The sequence below is a fragment of the Amborella trichopoda genome, chromosome 13 (assembly GCF_054954075.1).
Source record: "Amborella trichopoda isolate Santa Cruz 75 chromosome 13, AtrichopodaSantaCruz75HAP2 v2.0, whole genome shotgun sequence".
Lineage (NCBI taxonomy): Eukaryota > Viridiplantae > Streptophyta > Magnoliopsida > Amborellales > Amborellaceae > Amborella > Amborella trichopoda.
The window spans coordinates 1,452,747-1,468,328 of record NC_142348.1 but is presented as its reverse complement, the minus strand read 5'-3'; the positions used below and the strand labels follow the sequence as shown (position 1 = coordinate 1,468,328).

The window sequence follows — 15,582 nt, the reverse complement described above, 5'->3', positions numbered from 1 at the left end:
AAATTTAAAAATAAACCTCAATTATTTTAACCCATTCTTGTTTTTTTCACAGGGATTTGATCTTATTTGCCCTTAACAATACACAATATTTCAAAAGGCAGATCGATGGAGCAGATTGTTCACCACTTATCCGTGTTGGATCGTTAGATTGGTGATCTGGATCGGTCTAAATTAGTGATTCATAAAATATTAAAAATAAAAACTTAAATAAGAATTTACAGGGTGGGATTTTAGTGGATCTCGAAAAAAAAAAAAAAACGTATAAAATGGGACTATTTGGCTTTGATACAAGACGGTCACAATTAATCCTAACCATTAAATGTAAAATTTGACTGCTACATTTATTTCATTAACTAAGTTCAAAGTGCAAAATAATTTTTTCTCAAACTTTGTGATACACATAAACAATCAAATTTCACATTGGATAGGTATAAGTAATTGTGACCTCGTTAAATTAAAGGTAAATAGTATCATTCGATACAATCTACTAAAAGTTAAATTAGATAAGATAAAAAAAAGGGCAAAAATATTAAAGAGATGAATTTAAAGGGAACAAAAACTCATACCATCTTAGAATCAAATTGGATCCCAATTGATTCCTATCAAAATCGATAATCCGAATCGAAAATTGTATTCTTGATTGATTCCTATCCAAATCGAAGATCCCAAACGAAAATTGTCTTGTTTTGAGATAGTGATAAAAGTATAGGGTGCAGTTTCAATAAGGTTGCACCCTTAAACAATCCAATTAAGGTGCAGCTCTAAATTTTTATTATAATATCTAATTTTGGTGTAAAAAATTATTAAGATTATCGAAAAATGTATTTTTATATCTAATTATAAAATTTTAAACTTCAAAAATAGTTAAAATCATGTAGATATATAAACATGTAAAATTTTTGAAAATGGACGGTTTAAATAATGTGTTACAACATTTACTATTTTTGATACTCCAAATCTTTTTTTTATAAATTCATATTCGAGATGATTAATTAGAGCCTCTTCCAACGTTAAAACAACGTTTTCCCATGAATTTTTTAGATGCATATGTAATTCTTCGTTTTAATGTTGCAACCTTGTATAAACTTTTCCCAAAAAGTATAAAACACAATTTTTCCCTCGGCTTTGTCTCCCTAATTTTAATCAAGCATTCTTATCCATAAATACTCTTAAAAGTCTCTTTAATTCTCTTGGTCTTTTGGCCTTGATCAAATATCTTTTTTTTTTCTACAAAACAGATCCTATTCCAAAAATGGAAGAATTTCAGAAATGCGATCAAAAGTCTGAAAATTTGGAATACACGGTCATAAAATCTAAGACGTATTCTTCGTTCCATACACTCATAGCCATTACCCTCTGGCTTGGAGCATTACACCTTAATCTCGTCATTACGGCCTTAGTTTTCCTCTTCTTTCCACTCAAATATGCGGTCTTGTAAGTAATAATTATGCTTTTGTTTTTTTGGGTATTAACTATTGGGTTTTTATATTATTATTTTGACAGTTTGCTCTTTTTTTTTTTTTTAAAGTTTTTATGGCATTTTTTGGGTGTTTTTGTGGTTTTTTTTGGAGATTTTCAATGTTATTATGGAAGATGTGAATGAATATCTTTGATCTGAGTTTTGGTGGGGGTTTTTCCTTTTTTTTTTTTGTTTGATATTTAATCTCTTTCCACTCAAATATACGGTCCTGTAAGTATACATTTTCTTTTTGGTATTAATTATTGGGTTTTTTAATATTTTTAAGGTGAATTTTCGCTTTGTTTTAGTGTTTTTATGAAATTTTTTTATCCTTTTTATAATTTTTTATGGTAAATTTTTTGCTTGGAAGATGTGAGAGAAATTTGTTTGATCTGAGCTTTAATGGAAGTTTTCGTTTTCTCTTTTACTTTACTATTTTGTGGGATTTATGAGGGTTAATTGTGATAGTACAGGTTATTTATGTTAATGGTGCTGAACACTCTGATTCCAGTTGATGATCAGAGTAAATTTGGGGGTAGAGTGGCCAGGTTAGTTTTGATTCTTATGATTAATATTGTTTCACTGGAGTTTTTGGGTTTTTTTTGCTTTAATTAATGTAATTCATGCCCCTTTATTTGCCTGTTAGATGAAGAATAATAAGTAGGTGATCCATTTCGATTTTTTTCTGATACCAAAGTTACAGACTTAGTCTTTTTTTCTTTTTTTTTTTGGTTTTTTTGGGTTGAAGAAGTAATATTTAAGACGGTAAAAGGGATTTAGAAGGGTTTAAATATTTTTTTTTTTTTTTTTGAATTAGTGCGTCTTTATCACATGCACGAGTATGAATTTACTGCATATTTTGTTATTGACATAAAAAAATTGCATATATTTTACCTGTTTTATGATGAGATCTATGTTCTTAGATCAAATTCTAAAGCATTGTAAATGCCAATAGCAAGATTAGAATCAATGATAATATTAATGCTTTTTATTGTTTATGGTAACGGCATTAGTTTTGAGATTATAAAAATTGTAAAATGTGAGGCTAATATTGATTGATAATGTACTATGTGAAGCAGCAACACTAAAGGAATGAACAAGGTACCATGCTCAAATTATTATGTTATTCTTTTTGCCAGGAAATATTGGTTCACATTAAGTTAGAAGAGCTGTTTATAAGAGGATTTCGATAAAAATAAATAAATATAATAAAATAAAACTAAAAGAAAACAAGCAATACATGGTTTTCTTTTCTGTTAAGTATTGTAATTTTGAATAGGAAAGAAATAGACATTTTTATTCAATTGTTTATTGCTTCTAGAATCTGCAGTTTCTGTACATTGCTTTTTTTCCCTAGAACTTTTATGCCAGTTTTCTGATCTATTTGTATACAGTCTGGTGGCCACTTTTGTCTATTTCAATGCTTTTAAAATTGGCTGGGGCCTCGAACTCATCATTAGCCTGAGCTGAGTAACTGAGCTGAGTCTGAGTGGACTTGGCTGAGTCATGTACATGGACAAAATATGGCCATATACTCAAAAGAGAAATGTCAAGAAAATTGTTAAAAATAATTAAAAATAAAAAAATGTAAAATAAGTAATAGAAATTCTTAAAAATTTATAAAAGATGAAAAAAGTATATAAAAGATGGATTTTTGAAATTTTGACTTATACGTTGAAATATATTAGAAAAATCAAACAAATTGGAGCATGTAACAAGAAAAATATCCAAACCATCATAAAAACCATAAAAATCATATAACAATATATCTCTGAATCATATTATAGCGATTTTTAACAAAAAATTATTATTATTTTAAGTTTTAAATCCATGCGAGTCTTGCCTTGGCCATAGGCCTAAGCCGAGTTACTCGGCCGACTCCAAGTGGAGAGTCCGAGTGGACTTGGCCGAGTATTGAAACACTGGTCTATTTATTTGTCATTATTTTGAATGGTCCAAATTGAGCTGCTTCATTCCTAACTTCTTGTCCTAGTTTTCTGGTTGGAAATTTTTGTTGCTGCTCTACTTAAAAATTTCAATGTTAAATAGCCAATTAAAGACTGCTGCTGTTTGTTATTAAGAAAATTTCTTTCATTTTGGATCAGATATATTGGAAAGTATGGGCCTGGGTACTTTCCTACTACTGTTCTCATTGAGGATATACAATCTTTTGATCCAAACCAAGCATATGGTAATGTACTCCAGAAATTTTCTGTTCACATGTATTCTTAGATTTATTTGCTAGTTTTCTTTTCCTTCTTTGATTTGCCTTTGAATTCTTTTGTCTTTTCCTGTTAGGTGTTTACCATTTACTGAATGTTACTTTGTGATGATATCATGAGTAGCCTGGTTTCTCAAGTTGGTAGATTGACACTTAGACAATAGATAAAGAAACTGAATGCCTTTTCATTTTCTCAACTAGACATCTTTCTGTTGACATGATTTATTAGGTTAATAATTTATGTATTGTTAACTATATAAATGAAGCGAGTGATTAGTATCCCATTGAATTGGTTCTTTTGTCATATCCGAAGAGATGTTGGCTATTTGTGATTCCTTGGCTAGAGAATGGATTACAGTAGAGTTGACTATCAGAAACTTCAATCTATATTCCCTTGATTGGGCTACTGCTACATGTATACTTTGTAGTTTGTTGGCATTTATCCTGTTATATCTAAGTTAATTTACATTTTGGAAAAGAAAAGTAAATTTCAGTGCGTAGTTCTTGTGGCTAAGTTAGACATCTGACCCTGATCATGCAAGTTCCAGAAATAGGTTACTCATGCAACTTCCAGAAATAGGTTACTCTGACGAATACTTTGCATATTGAGAAGTCATAATGTGATGGCATTAGCAATACTTGGTTTTGTTACCAATTGATACTTCAAAGATTTCATTTTATGCTGGATCCATCTCTCAGAAAACTTTGATACTCAGCAATTTGACAACTTGGCTTTTCAGTCACTAGTCCTCGCTATACGAGCGGAGGCTTTTGCTTTAAACAAAAAGCAGTATTCAGCTTATATTCTGATTTTCATACTAAAAACTAAAAGTCTTTCTTTATTTTGCAGTGCTTGCTGCAGAACCACATTCAATTTTTCCAATTGGTTGTCTCTCCTTATTGAATATTACAGGCTTGATGCCACTCTCTAAGACCAAGGGTCTTGCAAGTAATGCTGTAAGCCTGTGTTCTATGAACCCATACCATTTTGTTTTGAAACAACTCTATGTATATAAACTTTATTTGTAGTTATTCTAAGTTGCCTTTTCAAATATTTCATTTATTTTCATGTTTTACTCAGACATTCTATCCACCCCTTTTACGGCAAGTAGGGACCTGGACTGGACTTGTTCCTGCCACAAAAAAGAACTTCGTTAAATACTTGGAAGCTGGTTATAGTTGTATTGTTATTCCAGGTGGCGTTCAAGAAATATTTTATATGGAGCACGGTTCTGAGGTCTGTGCTGATACCATGCCATGTTCAGAACTTTGATCTCTATCTGAACCTTTCTTCTATTGTGGGTTGAACATGATAATAATTTTGATGGAAATCATAAACTCTTGGGCTTACTTTAAGAGTTTTACTGTTTTTGTGGGAGACTTTTGTGCTGCTTAACTGTCAAACCTGAAGCAAGGTTTATTCTGGATTTTAATTCTTACCTAGTTGTGTCCTCAGGTTGCTTACCTTAAGAAAAGGCAGGGATTTGTTCGCATTGCTATAGAGACAGGACGGCCTTTAGTCCCTATCTTTTGCTTTGGTCAGGTCAGAAGATATAATGTATTATGTTTTCGCGCATGTGTATGTACATGTGAGTGTGTGAGAAAAAGAGAAATTAATATTTTCATAAATAGAGAGAAACATGTAGTGTCCTGCTTATTGTTCTGGCTGTGATTGTGCAGACGAATGTTTATAACTGGTGGAAACCAAAGGGAGATCTATATACACGCATAGCTAGAGCAATCCGATTTGCCCCCTTGTTGTACTGGGGAATGTTTGGGTATATCTCTAATTTGTAACATTTTATGGGGTTCTTTATTTCTTTGAGTTAGGAGGAGAGAAAAATAGGATCCGTTCACTTGCTTATATTGGTTGTCTTTAAAAGGTTGTATGTGGTTGCTTCTTTACTTGAAATCTTATCTCTAAAGTAGTCAAATTTGGGGCATTTTTTTTTATGTTGCAGTTAATTTTAAGAAATTATCTTAGAAGTTTCACAAATGGGAACTTTATCTTGTAGCAAGCATTTACATCTTACATTCTTTCAATACTATCTGTACAGTAAAGATTGTCTACAGAGAATTCAGTGAAAAATGTAACTTATAGGTACTATTAGCAATTAGAAAAACATGAATTCCTTGCTTTCCCTGAAATAGCTTTTCACCTAAGACTTTCAGGTGTGGATTCGTAAAGATAGAGTGATTGTGCTTTTGGTAACTATTCAACTCTAAAACTTTCTATGTTTCTTGTGAATAATTTGTGCAGAACGCATATTCCATACCGCCGGCCGATGCATGTCATAGTCGGGAGGCCAATTGAGCTGAAGAGAAACCCGAACCCCTCTAAAGAAGAAGTGAGTTAACTTCTGATAAGTGGCTGTTCTCTTGAAGAAGCTCCATTTTCACAGACACTCACGCACACAAAGATGTTGTTAGTCTTATAAAAATTTGCATTTCATATCATATTTTATAACTTCATGGTACTTCAATCATTGATATAAATTTGATGGGGTTTACATTAGTTTTCCCTTTGCTTTGTGTATGAAGCATATGTGCATGATATGTATTGTTTGCTCCTATTCAGTTTTGCATCAAAATCTTTCTTGCTGAGACTGGAGGGTTTGCCTGAGCAGGTTGCTGAAGTTCACGCCCTCTTTGTCTCGAAACTTGAACAACTATGCCAAAGACACAAGGCAGCAGCTGGACATGCTGATATTCAATTAAGAGTTATTTGACATGCCTGGTCTAACAAGGGTGATGACTTTAAGCTTTCCCTTAACCCATCCCATGCCGGGGTAAAAGGGCATGTTCGGTAGGCGGCGAACGTAAAATTTTGCCAAAAAAACATCATGAGTTATTTGACATGCCTTTTTGCTGACTAATATTTTTTCAATAGTTAAAATCGCTCATAATGTAGATCTGAATAACTTATATGTAATGTTTTGCATGGAGTATTTGGTGGGTTGGCCGAATAGTGAGTCCACCCTACTTTTTGAGACCCATTCCCACCCTTCGGTCCATGAATTTGGAGCTTTTGAAACAGTGCAAATTTTATGGTCTTTAAAGAATTCAAATGAACAATACAAAAAATGCTACAAAATAAACCATTTTTTTAAGAAGCTACTTTTCTTTTATTTTCTTTTTTCTGGTAGCCAAATAAGCTACTTTTCTTGCAAAACCTAATTAATTTAGTCCATAACTCACATACATATCTTTAACTACATACATATCTTTAACTATGTCCATAATCTCCTCTCATACCATACACAGCGACCATCAGCCTTTTACGCAATTTTATCACATTCATAAAATCACCTTCAGCAACTACAGGCATCTTACATTCCCCAGCTATTTTCAGTCCTAGCATCAATGCATGTAATTTAGCTGCATTTGCAGTCATATACCCAAATGGCCCCAAAACTTTTTCAATTCCACCCCTTCATGATCTCTTAAGACCCCATCTACACCAGCTTTACCAGGATTTTTGAAAGAACTCCCATCAAGATTCAGTTTTATATTTCCATTTTCCAGTGCCTCCCATGCATTGAACCTTTTTTGTGTCCTCCCCTTAAACTTTATAACATGGTGTAATACATTAGCTCCATTCTTGCAATTCCCAAAAATTTTCTGATTGATGCTCAAAAACATCACCCTGATCTTCTCACATAGTTCATTACTTGGCACTCCCTTCCTCAAAACATCTTCTATTTCTCTCCTTACATACTTCCCAAACAACCACACCTTTAATTATAGTCCCCACTGTGGAAACCGATCCATAACATTCATTGAAACTGTCAACCAGAGTATAGAAACAACTTTGCCAAGGTACTCACCCACATTTCTATATTCTTGGGCGAGTCCATTGGTCGGTGAGTTACTTGGGTGAGTTACTCGGTTGAATCCAAGTAACTCATCGACATTGAGTCTAGCTCAATTTTATTTATTTTATTTTATTTTTATGAAAATGAAGATAGAAATATAATATATATATATATATATATATATATATATATATATATATATATATATATATATATAGGGTGCGGTTTCTATAAGGTTGCAACCTTAAACAATCCAATTATGGCGCAACTCCAAATTTTACTATAACATGTGATTTTGGTATAAAAAAATCTTAGGATTATTTTAAAACCTATTTTTATATCTAATTATAAAATTTTAAACTCCAAAAATGATTAAAATCAAGTAGATCTATAAATATATGAAAATCTTGAAAATGGACGGTCTAGATAATGTGTTGCAAGATGCACTATTTCTGATACTCAAAATCTCTTCTTTTTAGTCATATTCATACATCTTGATGTTGAGATGGTCAGTTAGAGAGTTTTTCAACATTGAAACACCTTTTTTGATGGAGTTTTGAGGTGCATCTGTCATTCTACATTTTAAGGTTGCAACTTTTTGTAAACTTTTTCCATATATATATATATTTGGGCGAGTCCATTGGTCAGTGAGTTACTTGGGCGAGTACTCGGGCGAATCCAAGTAACTCACCGACATTGAGTGCACTCATTTTTTTTATTTTTATTTTTTAAGAAAATAAAGACAAAATAATATATATATATATATATATATATATATATATATATATATATATATATATATATATATATATATATATATATATATATATAGAAAAACCTGGGATTAGCCTAATAGCTCATAGAAACATATGAGCCCAACGGTCCAGATTCAATCTGGGCTGATCTGATGATCACGATTTCATTTCGTGTTTAAATTTTAATTTTTTTTCTACAAATTCAAATCACTTGAAAGTTTAGGCGTATGTTCTTCTTATCGAAGCGCGCCTAATAAAAATATAAAAAAAACTATTCACAAAAAATAAAATGACCAAAATACCCTCAAAACTTTTCGGGAGTATTTTGGTCAGTTCATTTTATGTAAAATAAATTTTTTGATATTTTTCAAAGATTCAACTATTTTTTATGAACATGCTTCTAAAATTTTAAGTAATTTGGATTTGTAAAAAAAAAAAAAATTAAAATTCAAACACTGCTGGATATTTGTGTTCGTTAGATCGGCTAGATTCAATCTGGAACGTTAGGCTCATATGTTCATATGAGCTATTAGGATAATCACAGTTTTTTTCATATATATATATATATATATATATATATATATATATATATATATATATATATATATGGAAAAGATGTTGTGCGCCCAGGTGCTTACTGCTACAGTAAACGCCCATGGCCTAGAGTGGATCTGGGCTGATCTGACAATCATAGATGTCCGATAGTGTTTGAATTTTAATTTTTTTTTCTACAAATAAAAAACACTTGAAATTTTGGGCGTGTTCTTCAAAAATAGATGAATCTACAAAAAATATCAAAAAAAAGTTTTATATAAAATAAATTGACCAAAATACCCCCGAAAAGTTTCAGGGTGTATTTTGATCAATGTTTTTTCCGCGAATTGTTTTGTTTTTATATTTTTATTAGATGCACCTTGATGAGAAGAATACACGCCTAAAATTTCAAGTGATTTGGATTTGAAAAAAAAAATAAAATAAAATTCAAACACTATCCGACATCTGTGAGCATTAAATCGGCCACAGAATATTAAGTACACATTGATGAGAAAAACGCACACCTAAAATTTCAAGTGATTTAGATTTGTAAAAAGTAAAAAAAAAAAATCAAACACTACTGAACATCCGTGATCATCAGATCAGCCCAGATTCAATCTGAGCCATTGGGCTTATATGTTCATATGAGCTAGTGGGCTAATCTCATCTTTTCCATATATATATATATATATATATATGAGTCACTGTTGTACGACTATACGCAAATGGCCTAGATTGAATCTAGGTAATAAAAATATTAAAAAAATTATTCGCAAAAATAAAATAACCAAAATACCCCTCGAACCTTTTTGAGGGTATTTTGGTCAATTTATTTCATGTAAAATATTTTTTTGATATTTTTTTAAGATTCACTTATTTTTGATGAACACACGTCTAAAATTTCAAGTGATTTGGATTTGTAGAAAAAAAATAAAAATTCATACACCACCAGATATCTGTAATCGTTAGATTGGCTCAGATTTAATCTGATACGTTGGGCTTATATGTTCATAGGGGCTAGTGGGTTAATCTCATTTTTTCCCACACACACACATATATATATAGCGGGTAACTTTTACAATCAAATAGCTAATGTCGTATTTGTTATGCTCTGCCTCATTGCAAGAGGTGTGAGGTTCGAACTCCCATCATATTAAAAAAAATAACGGTCTTTAAAAAAATACACACCCAAATCTTGCATTGCACCGAGTTATTCGGCCAAATCTGAGAGGCTTCCTTGCAAGAGGTGTGGGGTTCGATTCTTGGAGGCCTACAACTGTCTTTTTAGAACTCCACAAAAAAAATACCAGCCTAAAATTCGCCTTGCCCTGAGTTACTCAGTCGAATCCGAGACGCCTCGGCTGAGTCTTCTCATAACACTGTTGTCTAACTGCATACCCAACACATCCATCACCCATCTCCATATAAAATCAGTATATTGGCATTGAAGAAACAAATGATCAGTTGTTTTGACATCTGCTTTGCATAGTATATAAGTATTAGTGAGAACTTTACTTTTACCTTAACACCTCAATAGTTAACAATTTGGTCAAACTTAGCAACCAAATAAAACATCTCACCTTATTGGGAACTGGAAGCTTCCATACACTGGCAACCTATAAGCATATCTATCTCAAGCATATCTAGCTCTCTCCCTAGACAGTTCTAAAAAAAGAAATTATTGGACTTCTTGACTCACCCCAAGCCATCCAATTTGACATCAAATTAGTGAGTATGATTGTGGCTGCAATGTATAAAAGATAAATGGTTTTTTTTAAGACAATTCTATTTTCCATGTTGAACTAAATCAATTGATGAATCCTAACATGTACGAGCCAAGTGTTCCCCTACATTATATTTTTTGTTTGGGAAATTTACACAAATATTTCTTATACTTTTTTAAATTTTAAAATAGGAAATTTATATAATGAGACCATTTACTTTTCATATAGGGAGGTCATAAACATCATTAACCATTAGATTTAGTTGAAGTTGTGTAATTGTTTGTGCACAAATTCCAAAATAAAATTTCTTCAATGTTGTGAGACAATTTCAACTATTGGATTTCACATCTAAAAAATAAAAGTGATTGTGACCTCTTTGTATAAATAATAAGTGGTCTCATAGTAGATAATCCCTAAAAATACCTCTAGTATACATCTTGTATTCCAATTTTATGTTCTTCTTTTTTTCTATTCTAGATTGAGCTCAATTTTTGTATATCCATATACCTATCACTATTATGGACATATCCATTACATCTGTTAGAAGTACAAAATATAAACAAATAAAAATATAAACAAATAAAAATAAAAGACTTGAAATATCTTATAAAAATTTTAAGGGTATTTTGATTGCTTTGTTTAATTAAAATTATTACTTTTATACTTTTTACGAGTGCATTATTGTGAGTGCATTATTGTGAGAAGTATAGGCCTCCAAAATTTGAGCTCAATCATATAATCATATAAATAAAAAAGAGAGATTAAAATACTACATATGTTTCTAAGAAAAGGGACATATATATAATATAAAATATTAAGAAAAACTTTCATCTTAAAAATATAGGAGATATATACGTAAATTTTATTTTATTTTTTATTTTATGGGCCGCTTCTCACACCCAAGAGGTGTCTGATTCACCGTTCGATCCTGTTTTCTAAGCACCATGTAACTTTGTCTCATGTAACAGTTCTTATTTAGGGTGTGGCTTCTACAAGTCGATGGACTCATCTATTCACCTCTGACCCCCTCTATAATCCAATTAAAACATGGATTTTGGATCCATAATCTAGGCTGTGGTGATCATCAATATTATAAAAAAATACACTATAAATTTAAAAGTGATTATTTTTTGGTTTCCTTATACCTTTTATTTTAGTTTTTGGTCGAGCCCTTTTTTTTTATGGAAAGTATAGAATGATACTATTTACCTTTGGGTGTGGTTTCCATAAGGTTGCAACCTTAAACGATCCATTTAAGGTGCACCTTCAAATTTTATCATAACATATAATTTTGATGTAAAATATCCTTAGGATTAACTCAAAATCTATTTTCATATCTAATTATACAATTTATACTTAAAAAATGATTAAAATCAAGTATATATGTAAATATATGAAAATCTTGAAAATGGACAGTCTAGATAATGTGTTGTAAGATACACCATTTATGGGACTCAAAATCCTTATTTTTTTCATAGTCATTCATCTCGAATGTCGAGATGATCAATTAGAGGGATTTTCAATATTAAAACAACATTTTCCGATGATTTTTGTGGTGCATCCGTAGTTCTACATTTGAAGGTTGCAACCTTATATAAGCTTTTCTTTTTACCTTTGGTACACAGTAGTCACAATCAATCGTATCCATGGGATATGAAATCAGGTGGCTGCATTTATTCTATTGACCAAGCTCAAACTTCAAAAGAATTTTTTTCGAATTGTGTGATCCACTCAAGCTATCAAATTTTACATCGGATGGTGATAAGTAATTGTGATCACTTCTATAAAAAAAAAGTACATATCCCTTTTTTTTTATGTTCCTGTTAAAGATGGACATTGACCTGACTTATACGATACATCCCCCTTTATTTATTCTGGGCAAGCTTCTGTACTTCATGTAATGTATAAAACTTATATATTTTGAATATTAATATTAATCACTTAAACATATTTATTATTAAAAAATATTTTGAATAAAATATGGTTTTAGATATTATTGAATTTATCCTCATAATTGAATAATTTTATTACATAATTATATGTTTTTTAACCATGAAATAAATAAATAAGTCAGATACTATTTGTGATAAAATAAGATTACATGGAGACTAAAAACTTTTAAAAATGAAAGAATTTATCTTTAAAATTGAATGTTGCATCAAATAATTATAAATTTGATACATTATTTTGAAAATATTGTATTAAGACAAATCCATATAAATTCTATTTATGTTATCAAATATAATTCCTATTCAATAGTATTAACTATGTTCTTAAGAAAATATCAATTTGAAAATTAAAAAAACGAAAGAAATAAGAGAAAAATAAAAATAGTATTGTGGTGTCTGCAACTTTTTTTTGTTCCAATTTTGTTGCGAATATCAGAAGATGCAAAAGAAATAGACAATACAAAAAAAAAGAAAAATAAAATTATTATATTAGTTTTAAAATATATTTTTCCTACAAAAAAAAAAGATATTTACCATTATGTAATATGTAATATATAATTAACAATAGATTACAAAATACGTAATATTACAAATACTATCCAAAAATCAGTTTTCACATTAGATCCATGAATCGTGTCAATGGAATAAGTATTCAAAAATAAAATTCCTAACCTCAAAGTCACACATGCAAATGTTATATGAAATAATTCAAATATTTAATATATACAGTACTAACTCAAGAATATATATTTTTATAATTACCAAAAATCATACCTTATTCGAATAGTTTGAAAAATCCCTAATCAAGGAAAAATGCAAACGAAGAAATTTGTAAAAGCACCTTTATTATCTGAATTAATACAAATGTTATCTGAGTTAATGCAAATATTTAATATTAGTACTAACTCAAGAATACAAATTTTTTAATTACCTAATAAATAGTAATACTATAGTTTTATTTATTTATTGGAATTCAATTCAATTAGTTCCTAAAAAGAGGTGTTTTTACATCCAGTGAAATAAGAACAAAAATGATATTTTGTAGAGCTCTAATCAAGAAATACAGGTTTCATGAGATCAGAGATTTATCTACAAAATGAGACACATCAAAAGAAATGAATGAGAATAGATAAAAAATTCATCAATATTGCAAATATTACCCAAAAATCTATTGTCACAATAGATTAATTGAGAATATCTCGAACAACTTGATCTACAAAGCCTCAATTAACAAATCGTGTTAGGGCTTCTGTATATCACAAAAATAACTCTATTTCACATAATATTCTAAAAAATAAAAATCAGTTCCACATAATAATAATAATAATAATAATAATAATAATAATAATATTATTATTATTATTATTATTATTATTATTAATAAAACACCTCAACTCCACTTTGAACTAAGGAGAACATGATGGAAAGGATAAAAAATGTATAAAAAAATAATGAAGATATGTATAGAAATGCAGAGAAAACAAAAGATTACTTACTTTGAAAACCCAAAATTCTGTTGCCATAGTAGTTCAGTTGAGAACACATCGAAACAACTTGATCTACATAGCCTCAATCAACAAATTATTTTAGGGCTTCTATAGATCACTCAAATATCTACAAAAGCAAACAAAAATAAAGCGATTTCATATAATATTCTAAACAAATAAAAATCAATTCCACATATAAACTAAGGAGAACACGATAGAAATGATCGAAATGTAGCAAAAGCGATGAAGAAATGCATAGAAATGTAGAGAAAACAGAAGGTTATTTACATTGTCGATCATCGAAAGATTCACAACAACAAACAAAAAGAACTCAATTCCACATAATGTTAAAATAAAAAAAAACTCCACATAGAAATTAAGAAGAACGTGATGGAAAACATCGAAAATGTAGGAAAAAATAATGCAGAGAAAATGGAATATTACGTAACTTGAAAACCCATAATTCTGCTTTCACAATAGATTTGTTGAGATCATTTCGAAACAATTTAATCTGCCGAGCTTCAATCAACAAATCATTTTAGGGCTTCAATAGATCACTCAAACATCTACAAAAACAAACAAAAAATAACTCGATTTCACATAATATTCCAAAAAAATAAAAATCAATTTCACATAAAAACTAAGGAGAACATGATGAAAATGATCGAAATATAGGCAAAAGCAATAAGAAACTGAAAGGTGGTTTAGTTTGTAGATCACTGAAAGATCTACAGAAACAAACAAAAAGAACTCAATTCCACATAATCTAAATAAAAAACTTAACACTACATAGAAACAAAAGAGAACGTGATGGAAAAGACTGAAAATGATAGAATAAGCAATAAAAAAATACTTAAAAAAAAGAAGAGTATTTACCTTGAAAATGCCATTACAATGAATATCTAAGGTTATGGAGAAGAGAATAGGAGAAAAAAGAGTGTGTTTCATGATAGAGGGGGTAGAGTGAGAAACTGGGGAGGAAGAGAGAGAATGGTAGAGGAAAAGAAGAAAAGAGAGAAATATAACGTTATCAAAAAAGAGGAAGCGATCGAAATATGGGAGAGACGGAGTGTGTGTAGAGAGAGAATAGACTCCATGGAAAGAGAGGAAGAGAGAAATAGGGTATTATGGAAAGAGAGAAAGAGAGAAATATGGGATAAAGAGGAAGAGAGTGTAGAGAGAGAATAGACTCCATTATGGAAAGAGAGGGATCGAGAAATAGGGCGTTATGGAAGAGAGGGAGAGAGAGCGATAAATATGGTGGAAAGAGATTTAAAAGAGTCATTCGGAAAGATAGATAGTGGAGATGCATGTGAATATTGGTGAGGATAGAGAAGAGAGAAAATCGTAGGGGAGGAGAGAGATTTATTAGGAGAAAGAAAATAAGATAGAAATTTTTAAAAAATTGATTTATTACAAGAAAGAGAGGAAGGGAGAGAATGGGATGAGAGAGAAAAGGGATGGGTAAGAGATGATATGCATCACATGAGAGATATGGGGAGAGAGAGAAAAAGAGAGTTATTAATATGGTGGGACATGTGGTGAGAGAATAGGGAGGGTGTTGCTTGCACTTAATATATAATAGATATATTTCCCCTATACAAAACATTCGACACCAAAAGTTGGGCGTCCACTCTA

General features: G+C 30.5%; 1 protein-coding gene and 1 long non-coding RNA gene across 6 annotated transcripts; one reads left to right on the top strand and one right to left on the bottom strand.

Moving 5' to 3' along the window:
* Nucleotides 1-907: 907 nt before the first annotated feature.
* LOC18428317 (diacylglycerol O-acyltransferase 2D) lies at nt 908-6,674 on the top strand. 3 transcript variants are annotated; one of them, XM_006837352.4, is made up of 9 exons: nt 908-1,434; nt 1,933-2,007; nt 3,565-3,650; nt 4,531-4,637; nt 4,762-4,917; nt 5,137-5,223; nt 5,361-5,458; nt 5,941-6,028; nt 6,308-6,674. In XM_006837352.4, exons 1-9 carry the CDS (start codon nt 1,253-1,255, stop codon nt 6,407-6,409), a joined length of 981 nt encoding a protein of 326 aa, XP_006837415.1. In that variant the 5' UTR covers nt 908-1,252; the 3' UTR covers nt 6,410-6,674. The 3 variants fall into 3 exon arrangements, with proteins under 3 accessions (XP_006837415.1, XP_020519356.1, XP_020519353.1); XM_020663697.2 differs by having other exon boundaries at nt 1,040-1,434; nt 1,928-2,007; XM_020663694.2 differs by lacking the exon at nt 1,933-2,007 and having other exon boundaries at nt 1,158-1,434.
* A 3,067-nt stretch (nt 6,675-9,741) lies between these two features.
* Nucleotides 9,742-15,274, bottom strand: LOC110006742 (uncharacterized). Of its 3 annotated transcripts, none has more exons than XR_002279978.2 (3): nt 14,821-15,274; nt 13,954-14,071; nt 9,742-10,174 (listed from the first exon to the last, which is right to left on the bottom strand). It is a non-coding gene; the product is annotated as an uncharacterized LOC110006742 (long non-coding RNA). The 3 variants fall into 3 exon arrangements; XR_016047859.1 differs by having other exon boundaries at nt 13,954-14,016; nt 14,821-15,190; XR_016047860.1 differs by lacking the exon at nt 14,821-15,274 and adding an exon at nt 14,394-14,502 and having other exon boundaries at nt 9,790-10,174.
* Between the last annotated feature and the right edge of the window lie 308 nt (nt 15,275-15,582).

Coding starts and splice junctions, on each gene's coding strand:
- LOC18428317 (XM_006837352.4), top strand. CDS start 1,253: ATGGAAGAATTTCAGAAATGCGATCAAAAGTCTGAAAATTTGGAATAC. Junction 4,918..5,136: donor ATATGGAGCACGGTTCTGAG/GTCTGTGCTGAT, acceptor TTGTGTCCTCAG/GTTGCTTACCTTAAGAAAAG. Junction 5,459..5,940: donor TTGTACTGGGGAATGTTTGG/GTATATCTCTAA, acceptor TAATTTGTGCAG/AACGCATATTCCATACCGCC.